The sequence below is a fragment of the Sorghum bicolor genome, chromosome 1, assembly GCF_000003195.3.
Source record: "Sorghum bicolor cultivar BTx623 chromosome 1, Sorghum_bicolor_NCBIv3, whole genome shotgun sequence".
Classification (NCBI taxonomy): Eukaryota; Viridiplantae; Streptophyta; class Magnoliopsida; order Poales; family Poaceae; genus Sorghum; species Sorghum bicolor.
Window position 1 is genome coordinate 17,705,308 of NC_012870.2, and position 20,920 is coordinate 17,726,227.

Sequence of the window (20,920 nt, forward strand, 5' to 3'; positions counted from 1 at the left end):
TTTGGATGAAAATAAACAAGGCCCTAAGGTCTTGTTCCGTTATCTAAGATTCATTCCCACCTGAATGCTTTGCTTCATAAATTTGTACTACGCAGGAAAACTTCTAGGCCTGGAATAGCTCGTTCCGGAACAACCGAACACGGCATAATGGAGATCGGCAGCTGCTTCTTCGATGCGAAAGTAATGATACTCTTGATCAAAGAAAAAAGAAATTGAACGAGAGCTTGCCCGACCAAGAAGTCATGGAGCTAGCTCGAACAATAGAGACGGAATCATCTGTGTGTCAAAAGGTACTTGAATCATAGCAGAGTAGTATGGTCGGACAGTAAACTTAAGCTGGTAGAAAAAGATGAACAATTCAAGGCTGTTGAGATCTTATTGTCATAGTGAGAATCATGATTCTAAATAGTGTGAATGTATAATCTGGATTTTAGATTAAAAAATAAAGAGGGTATTGGGATCTTATCCTTATAGTGATTATTGTTTTTACCCAGTAAAAATCTTCAAATAGTAGGTGCGGCATAAATAGTTGAATTAATTCTAGTAGAATCTCATTTCCAAATCTATGTGTTCAGGTCTCATTCTCATTTTTCCATTTTTGACCCTGCACTCATATCTACCTTGAGGTGAATATGACTGCAGCTAAACAAGCCTTGATTCTTATTTTTTTCTTAGGGCATTCTCAGCGCAGGTTTTATGGCTTAGTTTTCAACACATTAATATTTTGGAAACAGCGTATAATAGTTTCATCCCTATGAAACTCTCTCTACCTTCATAAAACTCTTATCACTTATCTCTTTATTAATACATTGTTACATCAACATATTTAATGTCCATAAAACTCCAGTAAGACTCTATTGAGACTGGCCTTAAGAGATCTATCTTAACACTTTACACTCACGACTAATAGGCAATGTTTTCCTAAACGCTAAACGGTAAACAGTCGGTCACCTGCCGTTTAGCCATTATTCGGGCTAAACAGTCCATTAAACGGGCTAAACGGTCAATTAAACGGACTAAACAGATGATTAAACGGAAACGGTGTACCATTGTGTAGCGTTTACACGGCGTTTAAACGGTCTAAACGGCCGTTTAGGCGAACAGTGCTAATAGGTGACCTATAGGACAGTGCACAACTTCGCCTACTGGTTATAGTGCATGCATGTTTTGGAAATGGGTGTACACGTTGCTGTTGTGTTTATTACCTGTCGTCCGATCCATTCAATAAATCCATTCCAGGAGAGCATGGCCAGTTCCAAGTTCCAACATTTTCGGTCCACACATATCCTTTTTGTGCCACAGCTCTGATTCTGACTCTTTTGAGTGTCGCGACTCAGCGCGATCGACCCATCTGGCCATCTGGAGTTATCACAGTCCCCACGACACTCACACGAGAGGCCATACAGAAATGTGGTAGGTGATGGCGGGGCGGCTGCGGCTGGCTGGCTAGCTTGCGGTTGGTGAGAAAGTGACCCGTTTGAAAACTTCCAAGTTAATTTCATTTGAATCACCCGCGCGTGCGTACTTATTACCGATATAGCCATACGCATAAGTCAAGCAAAGTGGTCAACTCCTGCTATATATATATATATATAGGCCCTGTTTGGTTACCCTTGCTAAATTTTAGCTAGCTAAACTTTAGTCACTTTAGTAGCTAAAGTACCAAACACATTGACTAAAAGGAGTCACCCAAGAGTAGCTAAAATAATTTTAGCTAGCTAAAGTTTAGCAAGGGGAACCAAACAGGCCCATAGTCCGCACAAGTCGGCATCCGGAATTAATATTTCACAACAAAATATTTTTTTAAAAAAAAAACAATAAGAGCAGAGTTGAGCTTTTTTTCCCTTATACGAAAAGCAGGGTTGAGGATTTGGGCTGGGCAGGGCAGCGTGATGGATCAGTTCAACCGTGGGCCGAGTATAGCGCAAAGATCATTCTGTGCCGGGCCTGCCGGCCGTCTAAGCACGCCAGCCATCAGGTGAGGTGCTCTCGGCCGGCGCCTCTGCAAAAAGCCCAGTGCAACCCAACCCAACCCAACCCAACCCGGTCGACCCACGAGAAAATACCGAGCTCACCGCACACCAAGGCACGTCTGGGTCCCGTACCGACCGAATCGCACTGCGCCGTGGCCGACTGGACGTGGCTCCCGCGCCGGCCCGCGGGCGAGCAGAGCCGCGACGGTTCTCTCCTGTGTGATCGATCGATCGATCAGCGATCGACGCCAAGCCAAGCCTCGTCGCCGAACCGAGCCACCAGTCAGTCAGTCACTCACGCACCCCCTGCAGTCCCAGGCCAGGCTGTGCTGCGCGCGGCGATGGCTACGTCGTCGACGCTGGGCCAGACGCAGCGGTACGCGGCGGGGGCGCTCCTGGCGCTCGCGCTCCGCCAGGCGCAGACGCACCAGACCGTCCTCCTTGGCTCCCACGGCCTCGACGACGAGCCCCACCCGGACGCGGCCACCGCCGTCGAACCCGACGCCCGCGACCTCTGGACACACGAGTCCCGCGGCCTCCTCCGCCCCGTGCTCAGGTCAGGTGACGATCGACGATCGTGGTCTCTCTAGCTAGCTCCATTCCCCGGCCGGCCGGCCGGACCAATGCAGGCACGCATTCTTCTCCATCATTTGCGTGCGCGCATGACGATACGTGACACCGTTTCTCGTAGGTTTCTTGAGATCGACCCCAAGGCCTGGGTCGGTGTGGAGAAGACGGCCGCGTCCTCTGATCCCAAGCACCACATTGGCGCCGTACGTATGCACCGAAGATTTCGTCTTCGATTCACCTCGATCATCGTCGTCTTAGTGGCATGCCAAAAAAAAAAACATTTCATCCTAAACCGTGCGTACGTCCTCTTGCCGTGGATCGGATGCAGTTCCTGCGTAAAGTGATCGAGGACGAAGACGACGACGACAAGGCCCGGTCGGAGCGATCCGATCAGGAGCTGGCGCTCGCCAAGGCCGTGGACGCGATGGCCATGGGCCTGGAGTGCGGCGTCGTCGGATGCGCCGCCGAGGCGCTCAAACCGGCCGAGAGCCGCCACGGCTCCAACTCCGACGACCCGGCGCTGGCGGCGGCGTCGACGACGCGCACCAAGGACTCCCGGAAGATGGCGGTGCTGTACATGCTCCTGTCCGCGTGCGTCGCGGACGTGAACATGGCCGAGGAGGGCATGGGGTCCCCGCGCGTCACCAAGGGCTACGACGCCCGCCACCGCGTCGCGCTCCGCCTGCTCGCCACCTGGCTCGACGTCACCTGGAACAAGATGGTTCGTCGTCGTCCATTGCATGCACCACGCATCCAGCATCGCTAGCTACGAGATTGCTACGCGCGCTATATTGTTGTGCATTGCATCCAGTGCGGTTTTGTGATTGGGTATCTTGGCATTATTGTAGGAAGCTGTCGAGATAATGGTTGCTTGCTCTGCTATGGCTGCAGCAAAGGAGGAAGAACAGTCACGTGAGAGTTCGTCACCGAATAGCAGATGGGAGAACTGGAAGCGTGGAGGGATCATCGGCGCAGCCGCGCTGACAGGAGGAACACTGATGGCTATATCTGGGGGTATGGATTATTCACTTCAAGTCATGGGGTTCATTTGAAATGTCAGATCGATCTTGATAAGTTTGGACATTTATATATGTGGTCAAGTTTGCTGAATTTTTGCACTAATTAATCCGACAGGCTTAGCAGCCCCAGCAATTGCTGCAGGGTTCACTGCTCTAGTTCCAACATTGCATACACTTCTGCCTATTATAGGTGCTAGTGGTTTTGCTGCCATAGCTACTGCTGCTGGACACACTGCTGGCTCTGTAGCTGTTGCAGCATCGTTTGGAGGTGAGCCTAACAAAATGTTGCCTGACTATTACTACTCTGGTGACACTTTCTTCATTTCACATTATCCTTTTTTCTTGATTCTTATTAGCCCTATATTTTGTACCACTTACCGATTGTTGGTGAAAATATAGTAGTTATCATCATCATCTTAGTAGTAATAATAATAGTGAACCAGTTGGATTTGGGAATAAGTTAAGAAACAGGAAACGTATTACTGATTATTGAGTCCATAGCGACTAAATCATCATCTTTTGAAATCAGCTGCTGGAGCTGGGTTGACTGGGACCAAAATGGCCACAAGAATTGGAAATGTGAAAGAATTTGAGTTCAAGACCATCGGCCAGAACCATAACCAGGGTGTGAGTTTTTCTTCTCCTTCTATGTGCAGTGTGACCTGCTTCATGCTCAAATGGTCTAAACGGGCACAAAGCAAGTTCTTGTATTTCAGGAATCAGGAAAAACATACGAGTGAAATTTATTGATTACTGTTTTTTTTTCTTTCAGCGCCTAGCAGTTGGCATCTTTATTTCTGGATTTGCCTTTTCTGAGGATGATTATTCAAAGCCTTGGGAAGGATGGAAAACTAACTTAGAGAGGTACCTATTTCTTTAGCAGTTAAATGGTGAACATTGCATTTCTTATGCAGTTCCATATTACAGAAATAAAAAAAAATGTATCTTGAACAGAGAGTTCAGATAACATGGATAGAACTGAGTTTCTCAAGGTCATTATATGTGTGGAAAACAGTTGGCAGTGCATTATTGTTTTGAAGATTGGCTTGTATAACTAGAGCGTAGCTGAATTTTTTACTGATATGATATTTGCAGGTACATTTTGCAGTGGGAGTCTAAGCATGTAATTGGCGTCAGCACAGCAATACAGGATTGGCTAGCATCAAGTAATTTTCACGTGAACCCATAATTTGCATTGCATTATTCCATCATTAATTGCAGCAATCTGGTTATAACTGTAGGATTAGCAATTGAGTTGATGAGGGAAGGTGCAATGCAGACTGTGTTAAGTGGTATTATTTCAGCATTTGCCTGGCCTGCTACCTTGGTGTCTGCTGCAGACTTTATCGACAGCAAATGGTCTGTTGCTATTGACAGGTAGCACTACAAACACTAGTTAGCTAGCATTTTCTGGCTATTTTTTTGTGCTCTTCTTTTGTACAGTTTTGAGCTGTGTAAAACTGAATGTCACTATTGAAACTTAAGAGCTCTACTATGAGGGCTCTTTCTTAAATTTAGCCTCCTCTAATGGAATGGCTGATCTGTTCACTAGATAGATCTAGTGCATGCTTCGGCTTGATTAATCTGGTAGATGCATCCAGGTCAGATAAAGCTGGGAAAATGCTTGCTGAGGTTCTGCTCAACGGATTGCAAGGAAGCAGGTTCTTCTGCCTACAATGTACAGTACTTTCTTCAGTAAACTTCCTTTTCTCTACGGAGCTAATGCTGGCACCGGCACCAAAATGATTCCAGGCCTGTCACTCTGGTCGGGTTTTCGCTAGGAGCTCGTGTTGTTTTCAAGTGCCTGCAGGAGTTAGCGCAACTGGGAAATAACGGTACATCTAAACTGCTGTCTGCACATTGGGAAGTTAATTTGTTGTAGTTTATTCTGATGGTTTGTGACTGACAGTGGGAATCGTTGAGAGGGCCGTGCTCATAGGTGCGCCGGTTTCAGTTCAAGGTGAGATGTGGGAGCCTGCCAGGAAGGTATGATGAATCCGAGAGCTGCTATTCTGAAATCTCTCCAGACGACATCCTCAGTTGTCAGCATAATCGCATGGCCTTGCCTCATTAATTGCAGATGGTCGCCGGAAGGTTTGTGAACGTGTACTCCACGAACGACTGGATTCTCGGCATCACTTTCCGCGCTAGGTACACCCCACATCCATTCTTCCAGTATGCAAGCCACTTCGGCAGTTTGTGCTGTGGCTGTGACTGACAAAATGTTGTACGCTGACTCAGCCTATTCACACAAGGTTTGGCCGGCATCCAGGACGTACATGTCCCTGGAGTAGAGAACGTAAGTGCTCTTTGGCACCCAATCTGTTCCGTAACATCAACAAGTTTGTTTCTAACTGCACCCGTTTTACTTGAATGAATCGCTGCTGAACATACAGGTTGACGTTACCGAGCTCGTTGTCGGGCACTCTTCGTACCTGTCGCTTCTCGAGAAAATTCTCGACCATCTTGAGCTAAACACCTACTACCCTGTGTTCCATCCCTGCACAGAATAAAGAGCGCCGTGCAATGCCCATGCATGGGTTACATACTGTGTTTCAGAGTTTGCACAGCCGGCAGCTACAGCTACCCTGAATTTAGCGATAGACTATACAGTAAATAAAGGGATGTTCTGCTGAAGTGCCTCTGGGATTTGCTGTGGTGTAATGTGTGACCGGACGGCACGTCGTGGGCATCACTGTGGCGGCACCCGCGAGAGAGTCCAGTGGCACACCACGACACGACGAGGCAGCATTCATATAAAGCGCCAGCATCCGTATAAAGCGCCGTGCAGGCTCGGCCAGGTGTGCTTGGCTGCCGGTGCCGCGTCAGTACGGGTACAGGGACGCATTCCGTTCTTTGCCGCCGGCCGGTCACCGTTGGCCGCTCTTCTGTAGGCATTCGTACGATGCACAACACCCTGACCAGGGATTGTAGATGCCCACAACTCCGTTTAGGCCTTTTTTTTTTTTTTTAGAAATCAGCACGATAACATTTTTATTTATATTTGATAAATATTGTCTAATCATAAATTAACTAGGCTCAAAATTCATCTCGTAAAATATAGACAAACTATGTAATTAATTATTTTTTAATCTATATTTAATGCTTTATGCATGTGCTGCAAGATTTGATATGACGAAAAATGTTGTCCATTCTGCAAAATAGATGAAGAAGTAAACACGGCCTTAACTGAACAAAAGGGGTGCATTCCTGCACCAAAAGCCATCAGTACCTGTGATAAACTTGAAATCCTAGTTTAGCCATGCTCCTCCCCTGAAGGATATGTACTACTACCAGCTTACTGGTGCCGACACGGTTAATAAGCGTTCTCCTATACTTACTACCACGAAAGCATATGCTGCTATACAAAAATGTGAGGGCGACCAGGCAATTGGGCGTTCCGCTTCCACGGCAATGGCAATCACCGGTGCACGTACGAGCATTTCGAGCCCTTCCAGCAGTGGCCATTCTCGTAGTATTTACATACCCCCCTCTGGGACTGCCCTCTTGACGAGGGTCTTGACGAACCACCACTGCCATGGTCATGACGATTGTCAGACCTCCTAGGGTAGTTTGAGCCACCCCGCCGCGAATCACTGCTGTGAAAATGCCTGTCATGTTGGTGATTCCCCTGGCTGCCCCGACTGGGGTTACCAGACGATGGATGCCAGCTCCTGTTACTTCCGAAAGCCTCTCCCCAGCCTGCATTCTTGTCGCTGATTCCCTGTTGTCTCTTTGATGCTTCCAAAGAGTTTCCTAGAGCCTCTTCCCAACCAGCAGCACCCTTGTCGCTGCTTGCCTGTTTCTTTGCCAAAGAGTGCCTCCCTGTTGGTGTCGTCGCTTGGTGACTAGAAGACAATTTACGGTTTTCGCTGGCACCAGATGTAACCTTTGAGCTCTCACGACCTGATGAATGCCAGCCTGAAGCTTTTCTGCTTCCCTCTGGTGATGAACTTGTTCGTTGCCAGCCATCAACTTTTGCACCCCGATCTGTAGAAGAACCAGAGGGTTGCCAACCTGCAGATTTTGTCCCCCCCTGGGTAAAAGAACTTGATCGTTGCCAGCCATGAGCTTTTCCACTCCCCTCTGGCGATGTACTTGACCGTTGCCAAGCAGAGGCTTTTCTGCTCCCATCCGGGGATGAACTTCGCTGCCAACCTGAAGATTTTGTGCTCCCTTGTGTAGAGGGGCACGATGCTTGTGAACCTGCAGCATTACCAATCCCTGCAAGTGATAAGGCTGGTGGTTTCCAACCAGAAGCTTTTGCACTCCCCTCTAGAGATGAGCCTGGCGGTTGCCAACCCAAAGCTTTTGTGCTCCCATCTAGAGATAGACCTGATGCAGTGCTTGCTTTTGGTTTTACCTAAAAGTGTCAGAAGCAATACTTTAGCTAGAACATTGTGTTACTAAGTTTTTTCCTCTAGTCAAGAGATGAATCAAGTTGGAATCTTACACCAGTTAGATATATGATTAACATTACCTGTTCTGGCACTAAAGAACCTGAGGCACTTGAGTTTGCATGTTCCATCTTTTTATCCCCTTGTGTTGGTAATGTTTCGACAAAAGCACCATCTCCTTGGTCCGCTCTCGCCTCCTCTACGATGCATGAAGTGTCTTTTCCATCAGCTCCAAGACCTGTAGAAGATTTTTGTAAGACTAAAAGTTGTGTAAGGAAGCAAAGACAGAAAAAGATAGGCATCTTAACCTGATGAAGTCTGGAGACCAGGTGTTGGTGAAGGCATTGACCACATGTCATTACCAGGGTCATCTTGGACGCCCCATAGAGCAGAATCAACAGCTTCACCCTGATAGTAACTTGGTTCACCCCAAGGGGACAATGCAATAGGACTAGAGTATTGTGGTTGTTCTTCCTCAGCTGAAGCTGGCATTAAATTTTGTAAAGAACAATCTTGTTCTGTTAACGATTCCAACACATCTGATACAGCAATGCCTTCAGCATCAGATACAGGATTGACCACTTCATTATTTCTCTTTGTCACATTATCTTCAAACAGATGCTCTAATTGATTGACTGAGCCCCTATCTGTTGGACATGATCTCTCCTTAAGTGGTTGCAAGCTATCAATTTTACTAGTAGGTGCACCGACACATGTCTTTGTAGCTAAATTCTCATGTGCTACTGATGTTGATCCTGACTGGTTCACGGAAGTCTCCTTCCCCTCCAGTTTTGGTATAGGATTAGGGTACTCGGACAAAAGATCTTGAGTTTTCAAGGAAAACAGTGAGCCACTTTTAGGTTCAGGAAGCCGATCAAATGATTCACTTGATGCGTCAGGTTGGCATGTTTTACGCTGATCCATGCTTGCCTCGATCTTCCTTGAACTTGATGTAGATGTTGGATCTGGTTGGGGAATGCAGGCAGGAGCCCCTGACTGACAAGACATAGCAGAAGCAGAACTCGAATTTCTGTCTTCAACAGGATTTGTTGGAGAACAGCTCTCTGGCTTTGCTAAAGCAATAGATAACTGAAGGTCATGAGCTCCAGCATTTGTAGCTGAACTCCACGAAGAACCTTCCTGCAGGCACATGGCTTTGAACTCCGGACGACTTGTAGTACTAAGGGAAGTGGCAGGGTCTCTCTCAGATTGTTGTGGAGTAAGAACTGAGACATGCGAACTACATTTAGATTCAGTTTGCATTTGGTGCTTCCCAACGCAACCATCAGGATGCTGCTGCGCATTACTCTTCCGACTATGATTCGTGGTTGGACTCCAAACACCACCATTGTCCTGACTACTGTTCCATTCACCAACCCTGTCTCTTGAGACCCTTTCATCATGAGAACCGGGTGGTACATATGGTCCAGCTGAAGATAGAATTGTGGATGAATAGTTAACCTGATTCTGGACCTCATGCAAAGCATGAGCATCTTTCGGAGATCTTGATGGCGAAGTTCCACCCAGAAGCTTTAGATCTTTTGTTGGACCATAACACTCAGCAGATGAGCTAGATAATGCAGAAGAATAGACCATGTTATAACCCATAGGGGAGGAAGAGTTATTTGCATTTGAGTTTATTCTATCTTCACCACAGCCTTCCCATATTGATTTATCACTGGTAGTAACTGCTGAAGGCTGAATAAAATCTTGCTGCTGCTTTGGGAGCACTTCAGTCAACAGTAGTGAGTTTTCCTCACTCTCAAATGTAAGCCATATTCTCAGGTCACGTGGGAAAAAACTTGCCCACCTGGATAACTGCAAAAGAGTAAATGGGCCCTGAACATTTCCATTAGGGTCCTTGTAGTGCCAAACTTTTTCTGGTTCAGTGTCATTTGATAAAACTCCAAGTGATGCAGGCTCAGGAGCCATGTTGTTTAAATTAATGTTACTTCCTGCACCTGATCTGTGGTCCACATCCTCTGTAGGTAGACTGCTAATGTGACCGCTTGCATCCACACTCTTTTGTGCATGATTCTCCACAGAATTCAGTTCTGTCCCTTTTCTTCCTGGAAATAATTGATCTGGTCCATTCCGATGCATGGTCCAATCAACTGCATACAAATCAGCAAGCAAGTTCGCAGAAGTTCAATATCACTGAACACATCATTATAGAATAATACAGTTCAAGTAAATTAAGTACCAGCTTTCTTATAATCTGGTTCTTCAGCGGATTCATAACTTGGATCCATCCGGGGATCAACATGTACTTCTGGAACTTCATTAATCATGCGTTCTTTTTCTTCAGGAGTGTTCAGAACCTGCAACTTTTCTACACACTCTCTCAATGTATGATATAGTTAAGGATCATAAATAAAACAAAGAAAGGAACCCTGGCTGATAATAATTTTCTCTAGCAAGATTCAAACCGCAAAATTATGGTAATAAAAAAGAAGGCCATAGCATAAATCTTTGAGCTTTCACAGATGTGTCACATCAAATGCAACAAAATATGAATCATATTTGTCAAAAGCTGCTTTTATAGAGAATCTTCTCTATAAAAAAAATGGTGCAAAAGTTCATTTTTGAACACTCAGAATTCGAGGATGACAAGATTTCTATGCTCTTCCACAAAATTGCAAATCAATAAGGCCAATCCAAAGGCACAAAAGTGAACAAAAGAATAAAAGACAATTTATATGAAACCTAAGGTACCTTAGAAAACCTATAAAGTATTTCAGCACAGGTTTCACTAAAACTTTAGAACCTCTAATAGGGACAATTGAAGATTTCTATGTCAACTTTGCTTGAATAGTATATCCTCATGGATTAATTCTTTACCAAAATACCAAATAACAGTTCTAATGACAATATTAAAATGTTATCTCCATCAAGCACACACAACTAGGCATCCCAGGTGGTATAAGAAAAGGCCAAGGGATAATGTATCCAAAATAAATGGTCCACGTGGGCAGAAGCTGAGGCAGTGTGATTCCTGGGCATTCCCAGGAATACCCAACTTATTTTGCAAAAGGCCATGTATATGTAAAATATATGCATGTATGTACATAGTTTTATGTTTGACCAAAATGATTTTTCAGCTCCTGAGCAGCCCATCAAGCTCTAGCTACTCTCTTTCTAGTCCCACACTCCTGCATTAGCATGTTGGCCATCCTCCTGCTTATATATGGGGTAACGTATGTCAACAGCCTTATCATAATATAATTAATGACTCTAGGCGTGTTTGGAAGCTATTGTCCACTTATCCAACATGTTGACAGGCCAAACATTGGCGAAGGACTCGGTTGTCTAAGTTTGTGCCAACGTTTCTTTCTTCCTTTCTTTTTTTTCTTTTTTTTTTTGTCTTGTGTGCGCGCATTTGGTGCCAATCCAAACAACCACGCTGCCACCAGTAAATAGACGCAAATTGATTGTGCAAGCTGGTGGCAACATCCAAACGTGTCTTCAATCTTTTTCTATCTCTCAAGTCTTGGCGTCGCCTGGGATCCCTATCTCCTTAACTCTTTGTCTGAATCAAAACCCTAGGTTAAGGTAGGGCTGCTACCAGCGCAACACCCAAGCGACAGCCAAGAATATAAGGATAACCAAATCAAAACCCTAGGTTAGGCCTGGTACCGGCGCAGCGCCTAAGAGATAACCAAGAGTATAAGAATAACCGATTCGTGAACAATGGAGTGGTCTACCAGCAAGTAGTGCTAGCACCCAACATGCTGTAAGACCACACACAGCCTATAATGTTTAGTCTACCATGCAGCACACGAATGTTTAGTTTCATGTAGATCCTAATAGAGTTTTGAAAAATGAATAACAAACCAATTAGCATGAATTATCTCTATGGTGGTATCTAGAATGTGAATCATTTGTGCTCATATTTATCTTATCACATATTATTTTGTGTTTACGTCTTTTATGTTGGGAATACCCAACTTGAAAATCCTAGCACCGCCACTGATGGTCCAGTGTAAGCAATAGAGATTTGAGGGGCAAGACACCTCCCTGGAGGCAATAATAATCCTAACTACCAAATATACTCTAACACACAGGAACAAAGAAAATGTAAGAGCAGCACATTATTACGAGAAAAAGGATATTCCTTTCGACGTCCAGTTTCACTAGCACGGTCACGGAGATGGCTCAGCCTCTGTTTCTCATTTTCCAACCACTGGAAAAGAATTTAACAAAGCATGTCAGGTTATAAGTAAAGCTAGAGGAATTCTAAAGTAATCAAGGCTCAGCAAGCAGCAAATGTTCCTTTAAAAGATTTTGCTTACATCTTTAAATCGCAGAGATTGGAAGATTTTAGCTTTCTCATAGACATCTCCCTGATTGATTAAAAAGGAAAGAGGAGATATCAGATTATGTAAATTCGATAGACTTGGAATTCAGATGTGTCATCATATATTGAATCAAAGCAGTACCACTTTTAACCGAGCAGTTAGACCGAACTTCATACTCTGACGTAAGCGCTTGCATTCCTCCTACACAATACATGCAAATGAACAGTGTAAATAGCTGGTTATATTAACAGTCCAACATGTATATAATAGATTCAATATGGGTAATAATGAGAACTAAACATTTCAATAGCTAGCTAAATTAAAATGGTGAAAAAAACAGTCCAGCATGTATACTCCCTGTCTCTTTTTATTTGTCACTATGGTATTCGTGCTGGTCAAACTATCCTAAGTTTGATTAGGTTTGTAGAAAACATTGGCAACAATCGTATCTCCAAATAAGTTTATTATGAAAATAGATTCAATGTTCTATCTAATGATACTAATTATATACCATAAATGGGAACAATATCAGAGTACCCCTGGAGAGCCAAGCACCTGTACGTTAGATATCTACCAATATTAATATTTTATTGTATGTATTTGGTCAAAGTTGAGTACATTTGACTTCTCGTGAAGTGAGAACGACAGATAAAAAGGGACGGAGAGAGTACAATATATTTATCATGGACGATTTCTACATTATCAGCAACTTCCAAGAATGTAAACAGTATACCACATCATAAAGGTATTTAGCCAAAAACAAGAACAAATTAAGAGGCCAAGGAAACAAGCAACATACTGCATTTTATCAGATCGAATGGAATAACTGAGATCAAATTTTGTACAACTGTGTTTGAAAAACATATGAACTGTATACGATGACATTCAACACCAATCTCTTACTGAACTCTTGTGATTTTAATTGCATTAAGATTTAAGATCCAAATTGACTTTACCGTAATTTTAGCAAAGAAACATGGTATATTCAATATTAGGAGTAATGATTTTCATTGCTGAAGTGAACTTTAAAGTAAAGATAAGTGCTAAAAAAACATTACCAACAGAAAACCCAAGTATGATATTTTTGGTATTATAAAAAATCACAAACTGAACTGTAAAATAATCTCTAATATTTTTGTAATAATGCTGATTTGTGCTAAAGGTATATAGTGAGTTGATTAAACAACAAAGGGGAACCGATATATAATATATATCATAATCAGGAAGGTTCATTCTACAGTACTAGCCTACTAGGCCTCGAAAAGTAAATGTTTGCACTACATATCCTTGGATGCATCATCATAGAATTGTTGTCTTATATTTAATTACCTCTGTGAAATCCTGATTTGAGATCGTATCCATTGTGATAATCTCTTTTTTTTCTAAATTAGAGATCTCAAGAGCATAATCTGTTGTCTTCTTACCGACAGTGTATCGCTCTGCAACTTTATGTGTACCTACATATAGAATTAAACCCAGGTAGTGTAAGTATTCAGCATCACAGGTCTATACTCTGTAGTAGTAGTAATCTTACCAAGAACTTTCACTAGTCGGTACATATCTTGCTTGTTGCCAAGACCAGAAATTCTTATCCTCACAAAAGCGCCAGCAATTTTGTCAGAGAATGCAGTAACCTCATCAATAAGATCTTCCATCAAGCTGCGACGCAAGTAAATTAGATTGATATTGTGCATGTCAATGGCTGCATAATCATCTGGATTAATTGTCAGTTCTCTTTCAATCTTCTTATGAGCCTTCCTCTTCTTATCAGAACCTAATTTATCGGTCAACTCATTATATCCTCCATTGTTTACTTGAGCCGAATCTGAATCAATTGCTCTCTGACTATCTGCATTCAATGTTGGAGCCTGTTTCACAAGATAATGCATTTCCAAAAGCTTTAGCATCTCAAGATGACCGACACGTGGTTTTCTAAACAAACTGCTAAGCCTTGCATCACAGATAATCTGACTTTTTCTGCGAGGATCACGGAGGTTATTTTGCTTTATATATTCAAGCAAAAGAACCTGGACATCAAACTGGGAAATATAAGAACTATCACCATTTCTCATGTGTCCTATGAATTCCAATAGCTCAGATGATGCCCATTTTGTGTCACCTGGCAAGGACACCCCTTCACCTGTTGATCCATTTGGTAAGCTTCCAGCACTGTTAATTGAGATTCCACACTTCCTTGAAGTAATGCCACCGTCTATTTTACGTTTTCGTCCTCTTTTTCCTGAAGAGTTATTCTGTCTCCGTTTCTTTGAGGAAGTGTCAAAAGTAGCATCTTGGCTTGCATCATATAGTTCATCAGATGACTCCTCTTTCTCTCTCCTGCCAGCAGTAGTTGGAACAGTCCAATGGGTCTTGGCACTTTTTAGCTCTTCAATCGTTAGTGAATGCTTCCCTTTCAGATCCAACCAATATAACTTGAAAAGATACTCCCAGCTATTTTGATCATCAAAATCAACACCAACCTGAAAGGGCAAAATAGGATCACCAACAGACCTAGGATGGAACCATTACTTGCTCAAGGTATTTGTATGTCAACAAAGTAGTACTGCTTGTTTCAGGCAGGTGGTTGCAAAAAGCAAAAGCTTACAAGATTGACCAGCCAATACAGTTGTGTCATGTATCAGGATCAATGTCTATTTGGTTATGTATCAAGATCAATGTCTATTTGGTTAAGGCATGAGCTACTAAAAATATTATGACATTTTGAGTTTTATAGGTGATGCCAGTTTTTTTTTTTTACTCCACGTACATTATCCACCATTCCTTCAATCTAAAACTATTTTTTCAAACAGTAAATTGAAGCCAACACCACCCGTACCAAAAACTTAGAGCTAATACACTGGATAGATCAACTAAAAAAAAGGTACCAACAGTATATGCACAATATGCCATAGCGAATTTTGAAACACAAATGTAACCGGACTAGACAAACATGCCTTCAGCCCTTCACTACCGGCAACTGACCCAGCCCATCTTCTCACATGGTGGGAGGAAGCACAATCTAGGATAGCCAAGAATGACAGGAGGCGCTTCAATGGTCTAGGCATCTACACCATCTGGAACGTCTGGAAAGAAAGGAACAGGAGAATTTTCTCCAACTCGCCTGAGACGGCGCTGCAGGTGGCTTCAAGAACAAAAAAGATATCCTACAGTGGAGGAGGGCCCAAACTTGGAGCATATAATCGTTTTTAAGTGCATTTGTATTTTGTTTTTCGTCTCCCCCAGATCAAGGTTGGGGAGGGGGTGGCTGCAAAACTGCTGTACATAAACTCTTTTTCCATTCTTAATTGAGAGGCAGAGCTCCTGCCATTTTACTTTCAAAAAAGAAACACTAATGTAAAAACCTCAGGAAAGGCATGGCATTTGATATGACAATTGAAAATAGCATAAAAGATGCAGAATAACAAGGGATCTTAACACAAAACCATGGCTCGGTAGCAAGATGAGAAATTTGTTGTAGAAAACTATCAATAAGAAATTAAATCACAATGTATGCCAAAATATCCCTTATCAATTATCAAGACTTGTCTTCCAACATTAACACAACTTATGGACTGACAGTCACATGCCTTGTGGAACCAATTTATGACTTCTTGATGCCATGTCAGCCTGCTGGCTGAAACTATTTATTTAATCATATCCTGAAGGTTGAAGGCTCAATCGGAAATTTTAAAAGTATAGGTATCCAAATGAAGCTTAAATAAGCTTGGGACCAATAGTGATATTTATTAATTTATTTTTACTTCTTCACTGAGAGCAGCACCTAACATTCTTTCTATACATATCTGTGTGTAAAAGACGCTTCTCTAGCTAAAGAAGAGGAAAGCACAAATAAGAGTTAAAAGTTGGGTACCTTTGCACCATCGTCTTTGGATTCTATCAACAATATAGTACCATAACATGTGTCACAGAAGCCCTTGTTCCCTCTAACGCCAAAGAATTTGCCTTGTTGGATACATCCTTTGCAGACAGAGTACGTACAAGTATAACACATATACTGTACTGCCTTTTCGCAGCTGCTGCATATGTGCCACCCTGATATGTGTGTCATCAAGAAGTAAAGTGCATATGAAACCATCACATTTGAATTGTAACTACAACTCGTACATGCACATATCCATCATTGTACTTCTATAAAAATATAAAATCATCACAACAAGATAATTTTGTCCTATCCAAATACCATATAATGCCAAAGGACATATTCTTCTCTCCTATGCCAAAGTACAATAAATACCTTTTGGCTCAGTCTTTAAACAGAAATCTCCAACAAATCACATTGCAAGAGCTATACTGCTAATTTTGTCCTCTTCTAAGTTCTAACAATTCAACATATACATAGTAGTAACACTGAAACATTTGCATGCTGGAGTCAAATGAGATGGCAAGATTACCATAACTGACAAACTCATTTAATTTGGGAGTATATATATATGCATTAATTACCATCTGTTTCTGCTTGAATGTTGGTATACTTATTTATTTCAAACATTTCCTATTTCTTCGACAGCTCATGACTTGCAATATCTCAAAAGTTATGGTATGTCAAAGTGCTATAATACCATCTACTTAAGCATTAATATTTAGTTAGTACTAGCCAGTATCCATTCAAGAAATGAGTCCACATTAAACATTGAGAAGATGCAGTCCACAAGAGAATAGCTCACCACAATCCCACTTGCCCCGACGCCGAAAGAAGGATTCGTCTCGCTTGATGCATGCAGGATGGTACACCTTCGGGCAACCCCTAAAGGCAAAGTGAAGCTTATCAGCACCCGCAGTGAAGTGGAAGCCCGCATTACTGTTCCGCACGTAATACAACAGCTAATCTCGCGCGCGCGCGCACACACACACAAACCTCCGGTCGCAAACCACGAGGTTGCCCCCATCGAAGCATATGAAGCAAACCACCTCCTCATCCTTCTTGTTCACCGGCTTCACCGGCGCAGGCGCAGGCGCCGCACCGTCCCTGTTCTTCGGCGGCCTCCCTCTCTTCCTCTTCACCGGTGCCGCGGCGGCAGGTGGCTGCTGCTGCTGGGGCGGGTGCGGGTGCGGGGCTGCAGCCCCCATGATCGATCCGAGGAACTGCTGGTCATCAAAGCCCTCCCCGTGGCGAGGCGGAGACGGTTCCCTCTTCGTCGCCGCCGCGGGAGGAGTCGGCTGCGGCTGCAGGTGCAGATGCGGCGCGGCCCTTCGCGCGGGCGGAGGCGGGGGCTCCGGCACGGGAGGCGGCGGCGGGAGGCGGAGCTCTGGGGGCCACTCGGCCTCGCCCGGGGAGAGCACCTCGGCGCCCGGGCCGGTCCCCGCGTCCATGGATCAGCAGCCCCACCCAAGGCTGGCTTCGCCCAAAAACCCTAACCCTAGCTCGTCCTCCCTCCACGCTCGCTCGAAGGCCTGCCTCGTCGTCTCGCCGCGCGGCCTCTCCTCTCACGGCCCCGAAAATGAGGTGGTTGGTGTACGACTGCGAGTGCGAGCGGTGGGCAGGCAGAGAGAAAGAGATGACGACACAGCGAGCGAGAGAGGGCGAGGCGGAAGCTCGAAATGGGAAGGCAGAGGGGGCAAACGGGCGACCTGGCGGGCTAGCGTAAACAGGGGATGGGAAGCCACTTTTCCCAGTAAAAATCGCGGCGGTCTGGGTGGTTTTTGGGTCCGGGAGCGGGGCGCACCGGCACGGTAGGCACACGGAACAGAGAAAAAGGCGTGGGCGTGGCGGGGGCCGCGTTCGTTTCTTTTCTGCGCCGGGCGCGGCGCTGGTCCCTCGGCGTCCTGCTCGGCTCGACGATTGGAGGGAGCGGGCGGGGACGGGAGGAGGACCCGGAGGCCGGAGGAGACGTGTGTTGGCAGTGTAGACGACGACGGGGTGGTGTGGTTGGTCGCTGCAGTTATTGGGCTTACCCCCGCTCACGCAGTGGGTCGATGTCTAGTCTAGGAGGCGGTGGCCGTGCCGGTGGCGTCGTGGTCGTGGACTCGTGGGTGCGCGCACCTTTTGACCTGTGCGAGCTGCGGAGTTGGGTCGTTTCTGTTTGGCCTTCGTATCACCGCGGTTCCCGGCGACTTCTGGCGCCCGTTCTCCGGTTTCTGCGGAACGCGGGGCGCCGTGGCCGGCGGGAACGGCCGTGTCGCTTCGGTTCGTGCGCGCGCGATCCGGCCACGACGGCCGAAGGAATAGTTGCCCGGAGTGTGGTGGGGGACGGGGACGCGATTTCTAGCATGGCGAGCAGGCGGCTCTTGAGCCAGTGAGGCTGTCCATGTTTATTCTGACACGGCGAGGGGCGACCGTTGTATGGATCTTGTTCAGCACGTGATTGCTAGAAAGCCCGGTGCTTTGGTTGCGCGCATTGCAAGCCACGACATGCTTCGCCATCGTATCTGATCACTGACCTGCACATGCTGGTTTTTGGCTGGCCGCTGTGCCTGTGTGTGCTCGACTCGTCCCACGTCCAACTGTTTATGCTCCGGCAGTCCGGTACACCGGCAATTATTATATATATAATAAATAATGCACCAAGTATTGTGTTGTGTACATTTGCATGGTCTCCTTGAGAAACCAATGGCTGGTACTGTTTTATGGACAGTTGAGTGCAAAGTTGGCTAAGCTAAGCGTGCTTAAAATAAACAACGTGACGTGCACCAGGTTTCTGATCGGAGAGGGTTACGCCGTTACGGCCTTTTTAGCTAGTGGAGAGATAGCGAAGGCTCCTTTTTTTTGGTCTGTCGTGTGCCGACGATGTGGACGGATGAGCAAGAGAAGACCACGTAACCCGTCTAAAAGCTGCACAGGTAAACACAGGCCAGTAAAATATGTATTACACGTCGGAAAAGCACATGGTACTTGATCGGAATCGGATGTACTACAGTAATTCACTCGGCCAAAGAACCGAAGAAAGAAACTAGCCAAAGTGTGGCACAGCGGGGCACGAAGACGACACAAAACCTGGTACGTTTGACGAGCGCGCCGCGCATCCAAACACGTCGTGACACGTCAGTTAGCTGTTGCGCACGGACTCGTTGCCCAGGGGACAGCGATCGATCGATAAGCAGCCATGCTCCGTAGTGGTAGTAGTACTAGTGACTAGCATTTGCAGCGCCAGACAAGGACGACGACGCAGCAGGCAGCAGCACCCCTGGCCACCTGCATCACGTACGTACACGAGTCACGCAACAACGTGCCCGTTCGTTCAGCCCGCATTACTGTTTGGCCCGCGGCTTGTTCGGTTTGCTCTCATGCGAAGCATATCACGGCTCACCTTAGCCGTCCTCTATGTTTAGTTGGGAGAGCCCGTGTTTGGTTGAAAAGTATATTTTCTTCAGTTCTTAGTATGTTTAGTTAGTGGAACACGTTACCTATCAATGCTTAATGCAAGCGGTGTCATCATAGTATCACCTCATGTCAAATGAATTGTTGTTGAAAGCTTGCTACGGAATCGAAAGGCGTTTCTCTTATGCGTGTTTTTCGTGAGCGTTTGACAAGATTTTCGTCGGTATCATGACGCAAATGGTGTCGTGATACTCACTATGCCTCAGAACTGAAAGGTGTTTCGTTAATGCATGTTTTTCGTGAGTGTTTGCCAAAATTCTCGCTCGATATCGTGACACAAGCGGTGTCGTGATAGTCACTGATTACCTCACCTAAGATGAATTGGCTTTGAAAGCTTGCCTAGGAACCGAAAAGTGATCCTCTAATCCGTGCTTTCGCGAGCGTTTGCCGGGATTCTCACTCGATGTCGTGACGCAAGCGGTATCATGATAGTCATTAATTACCTCACGTCAAATGAGTTGTCTTTGAAATCTTGCATCAGAACTAAAAGGCGTTTCTCTAATGCGTGTTTTTCGCTTGCGTTTGCTGGGACTCTCACCCAGTATCATGACACAAGCAGTGTCGTGATAGTCACTGATTACCTCACGTCAAATGAGTTATCATTGAAATCTTGCCCCGGAACTAAAAGTGTTTCTCTAATGCGTGTTTTCCTCAAGCATTTGCCAGGATTCTTGCTCGGTATCGTGACACAAGCGGTGTCATGATGGTCACTAATTACCTCACGTCAAATGAGTTGTCGTTGAAACTGCTTTGGAACTAAAAGGTGTTTCTTTGATGCGTGTTTTATGTGAGCATTTGTCGAGATTCTCGCCTGGTATCATGACACAAGTGATGTCGTGATAGACACTAATTGCCTCACGTCAAATGAGTTGTCGCTGAAATCCTGCCTCGAAACTGAAAGGCGTTTCTCTAATGCATGTTTTCTACGAGCGTTTGCCAAGATTCTCGTCTGGTATCGTGACGCAAGCGGTGTCGTGATAGTCACTAATTACCTCACATCAAATGAGTTGCATTGAAATCTTGCCTTAGAACCAAAAGGTGTTTCCCTAATGCTTGTTTTCCACGAGCGTTTGCTAGGATTCTTGCTCGATATCGTGACGAAGTGGTGTAGTGATAGTCAGTCAGTACCTCACGTCAAATGAATTGTTATTGAAATATTGCCTTGGAACGGATAGGCGTTTCTCTATTTTTCCGCGCATGTTTGCCAGAATTCTCGTCTGATACCATTTATAGTCAACATATCACAGAAACAAGCAAGTACTAAGATACGTAGTATAATCTAGTTCATTGTTTTGAAGTAAGACATTATTATTAGTTTTTGTCATGT

The 20,920-nt window shown here is 44.9% G+C and overlaps 2 protein-coding genes across 2 annotated transcripts; one reads left to right on the forward strand and one right to left on the reverse strand.

The window, feature by feature from the left end:
• On the forward strand, positions 2,209-6,199 carry LOC8065857 (transmembrane and coiled-coil domain-containing protein 4). Its single transcript, XM_021447148.1, has 15 exons — positions 2,209-2,529; positions 2,665-2,746; positions 2,872-3,264; positions 3,392-3,557; positions 3,678-3,830; positions 4,092-4,189; positions 4,335-4,426; positions 4,658-4,728; positions 4,804-4,939; positions 5,164-5,223; positions 5,315-5,397; positions 5,472-5,548; positions 5,643-5,713; positions 5,804-5,861; positions 5,959-6,199. The coding sequence occupies exons 1-15, from the start codon at positions 2,315-2,317 to the stop codon at positions 6,073-6,075; spliced, it is 1,872 nt and encodes a 623-aa protein (XP_021302823.1). The 5' UTR covers positions 2,209-2,314; the 3' UTR covers positions 6,076-6,199.
• LOC8065858 (zinc finger CCCH domain-containing protein 44) lies at positions 6,762-17,863 on the reverse strand. The gene is made up of 12 exons (XM_021447107.1): positions 17,134-17,863; positions 16,943-17,022; positions 16,129-16,310; positions 13,792-14,737; positions 13,587-13,714; positions 12,399-12,458; positions 12,252-12,302; positions 12,072-12,142; positions 10,163-10,308; positions 8,268-10,073; positions 8,043-8,197; positions 6,762-7,925 (listed from the first exon to the last, which is right to left on the reverse strand). Exons 1-12 carry the CDS (start codon positions 17,586-17,588, stop codon positions 6,984-6,986), a joined length of 5,022 nt encoding a protein of 1,673 aa, XP_021302782.1. The 5' UTR covers positions 17,589-17,863; the 3' UTR covers positions 6,762-6,983.

Bases quoted from the DNA above. Each gene is read 5' to 3' on its own strand.
- LOC8065858 (XM_021447107.1), bottom strand. From the start codon at position 17,588: ATGGACGCGGGGACCGGCCCGGGCGCCGAGGTGCTCTCCCCGGGCGAG. The intron at 16,311-16,942 runs GTGAGCTATTCT...CACACATATCAG, and splicing joins TCGGGGCAAGTGGGATTGTG to GGTGGCACATATGCAGCAGC. The intron at 12,303-12,398 runs GTACTGCTTTGA...TTAATCAATCAG, and splicing joins TAACTGCTCGGTTAAAAGTG to GGAGATGTCTATGAGAAAGC.
- LOC8065857 (XM_021447148.1), top strand. From the start codon at position 2,315: ATGGCTACGTCGTCGACGCTGGGCCAGACGCAGCGGTACGCGGCGGGG. The intron at 2,530-2,664 runs GTCAGGTGACGA...CGTTTCTCGTAG, and splicing joins CTCCTCCGCCCCGTGCTCAG to GTTTCTTGAGATCGACCCCA. The intron at 3,558-3,677 runs GTATGGATTATT...TTAATCCGACAG, and splicing joins ACTGATGGCTATATCTGGGG to GCTTAGCAGCCCCAGCAATT.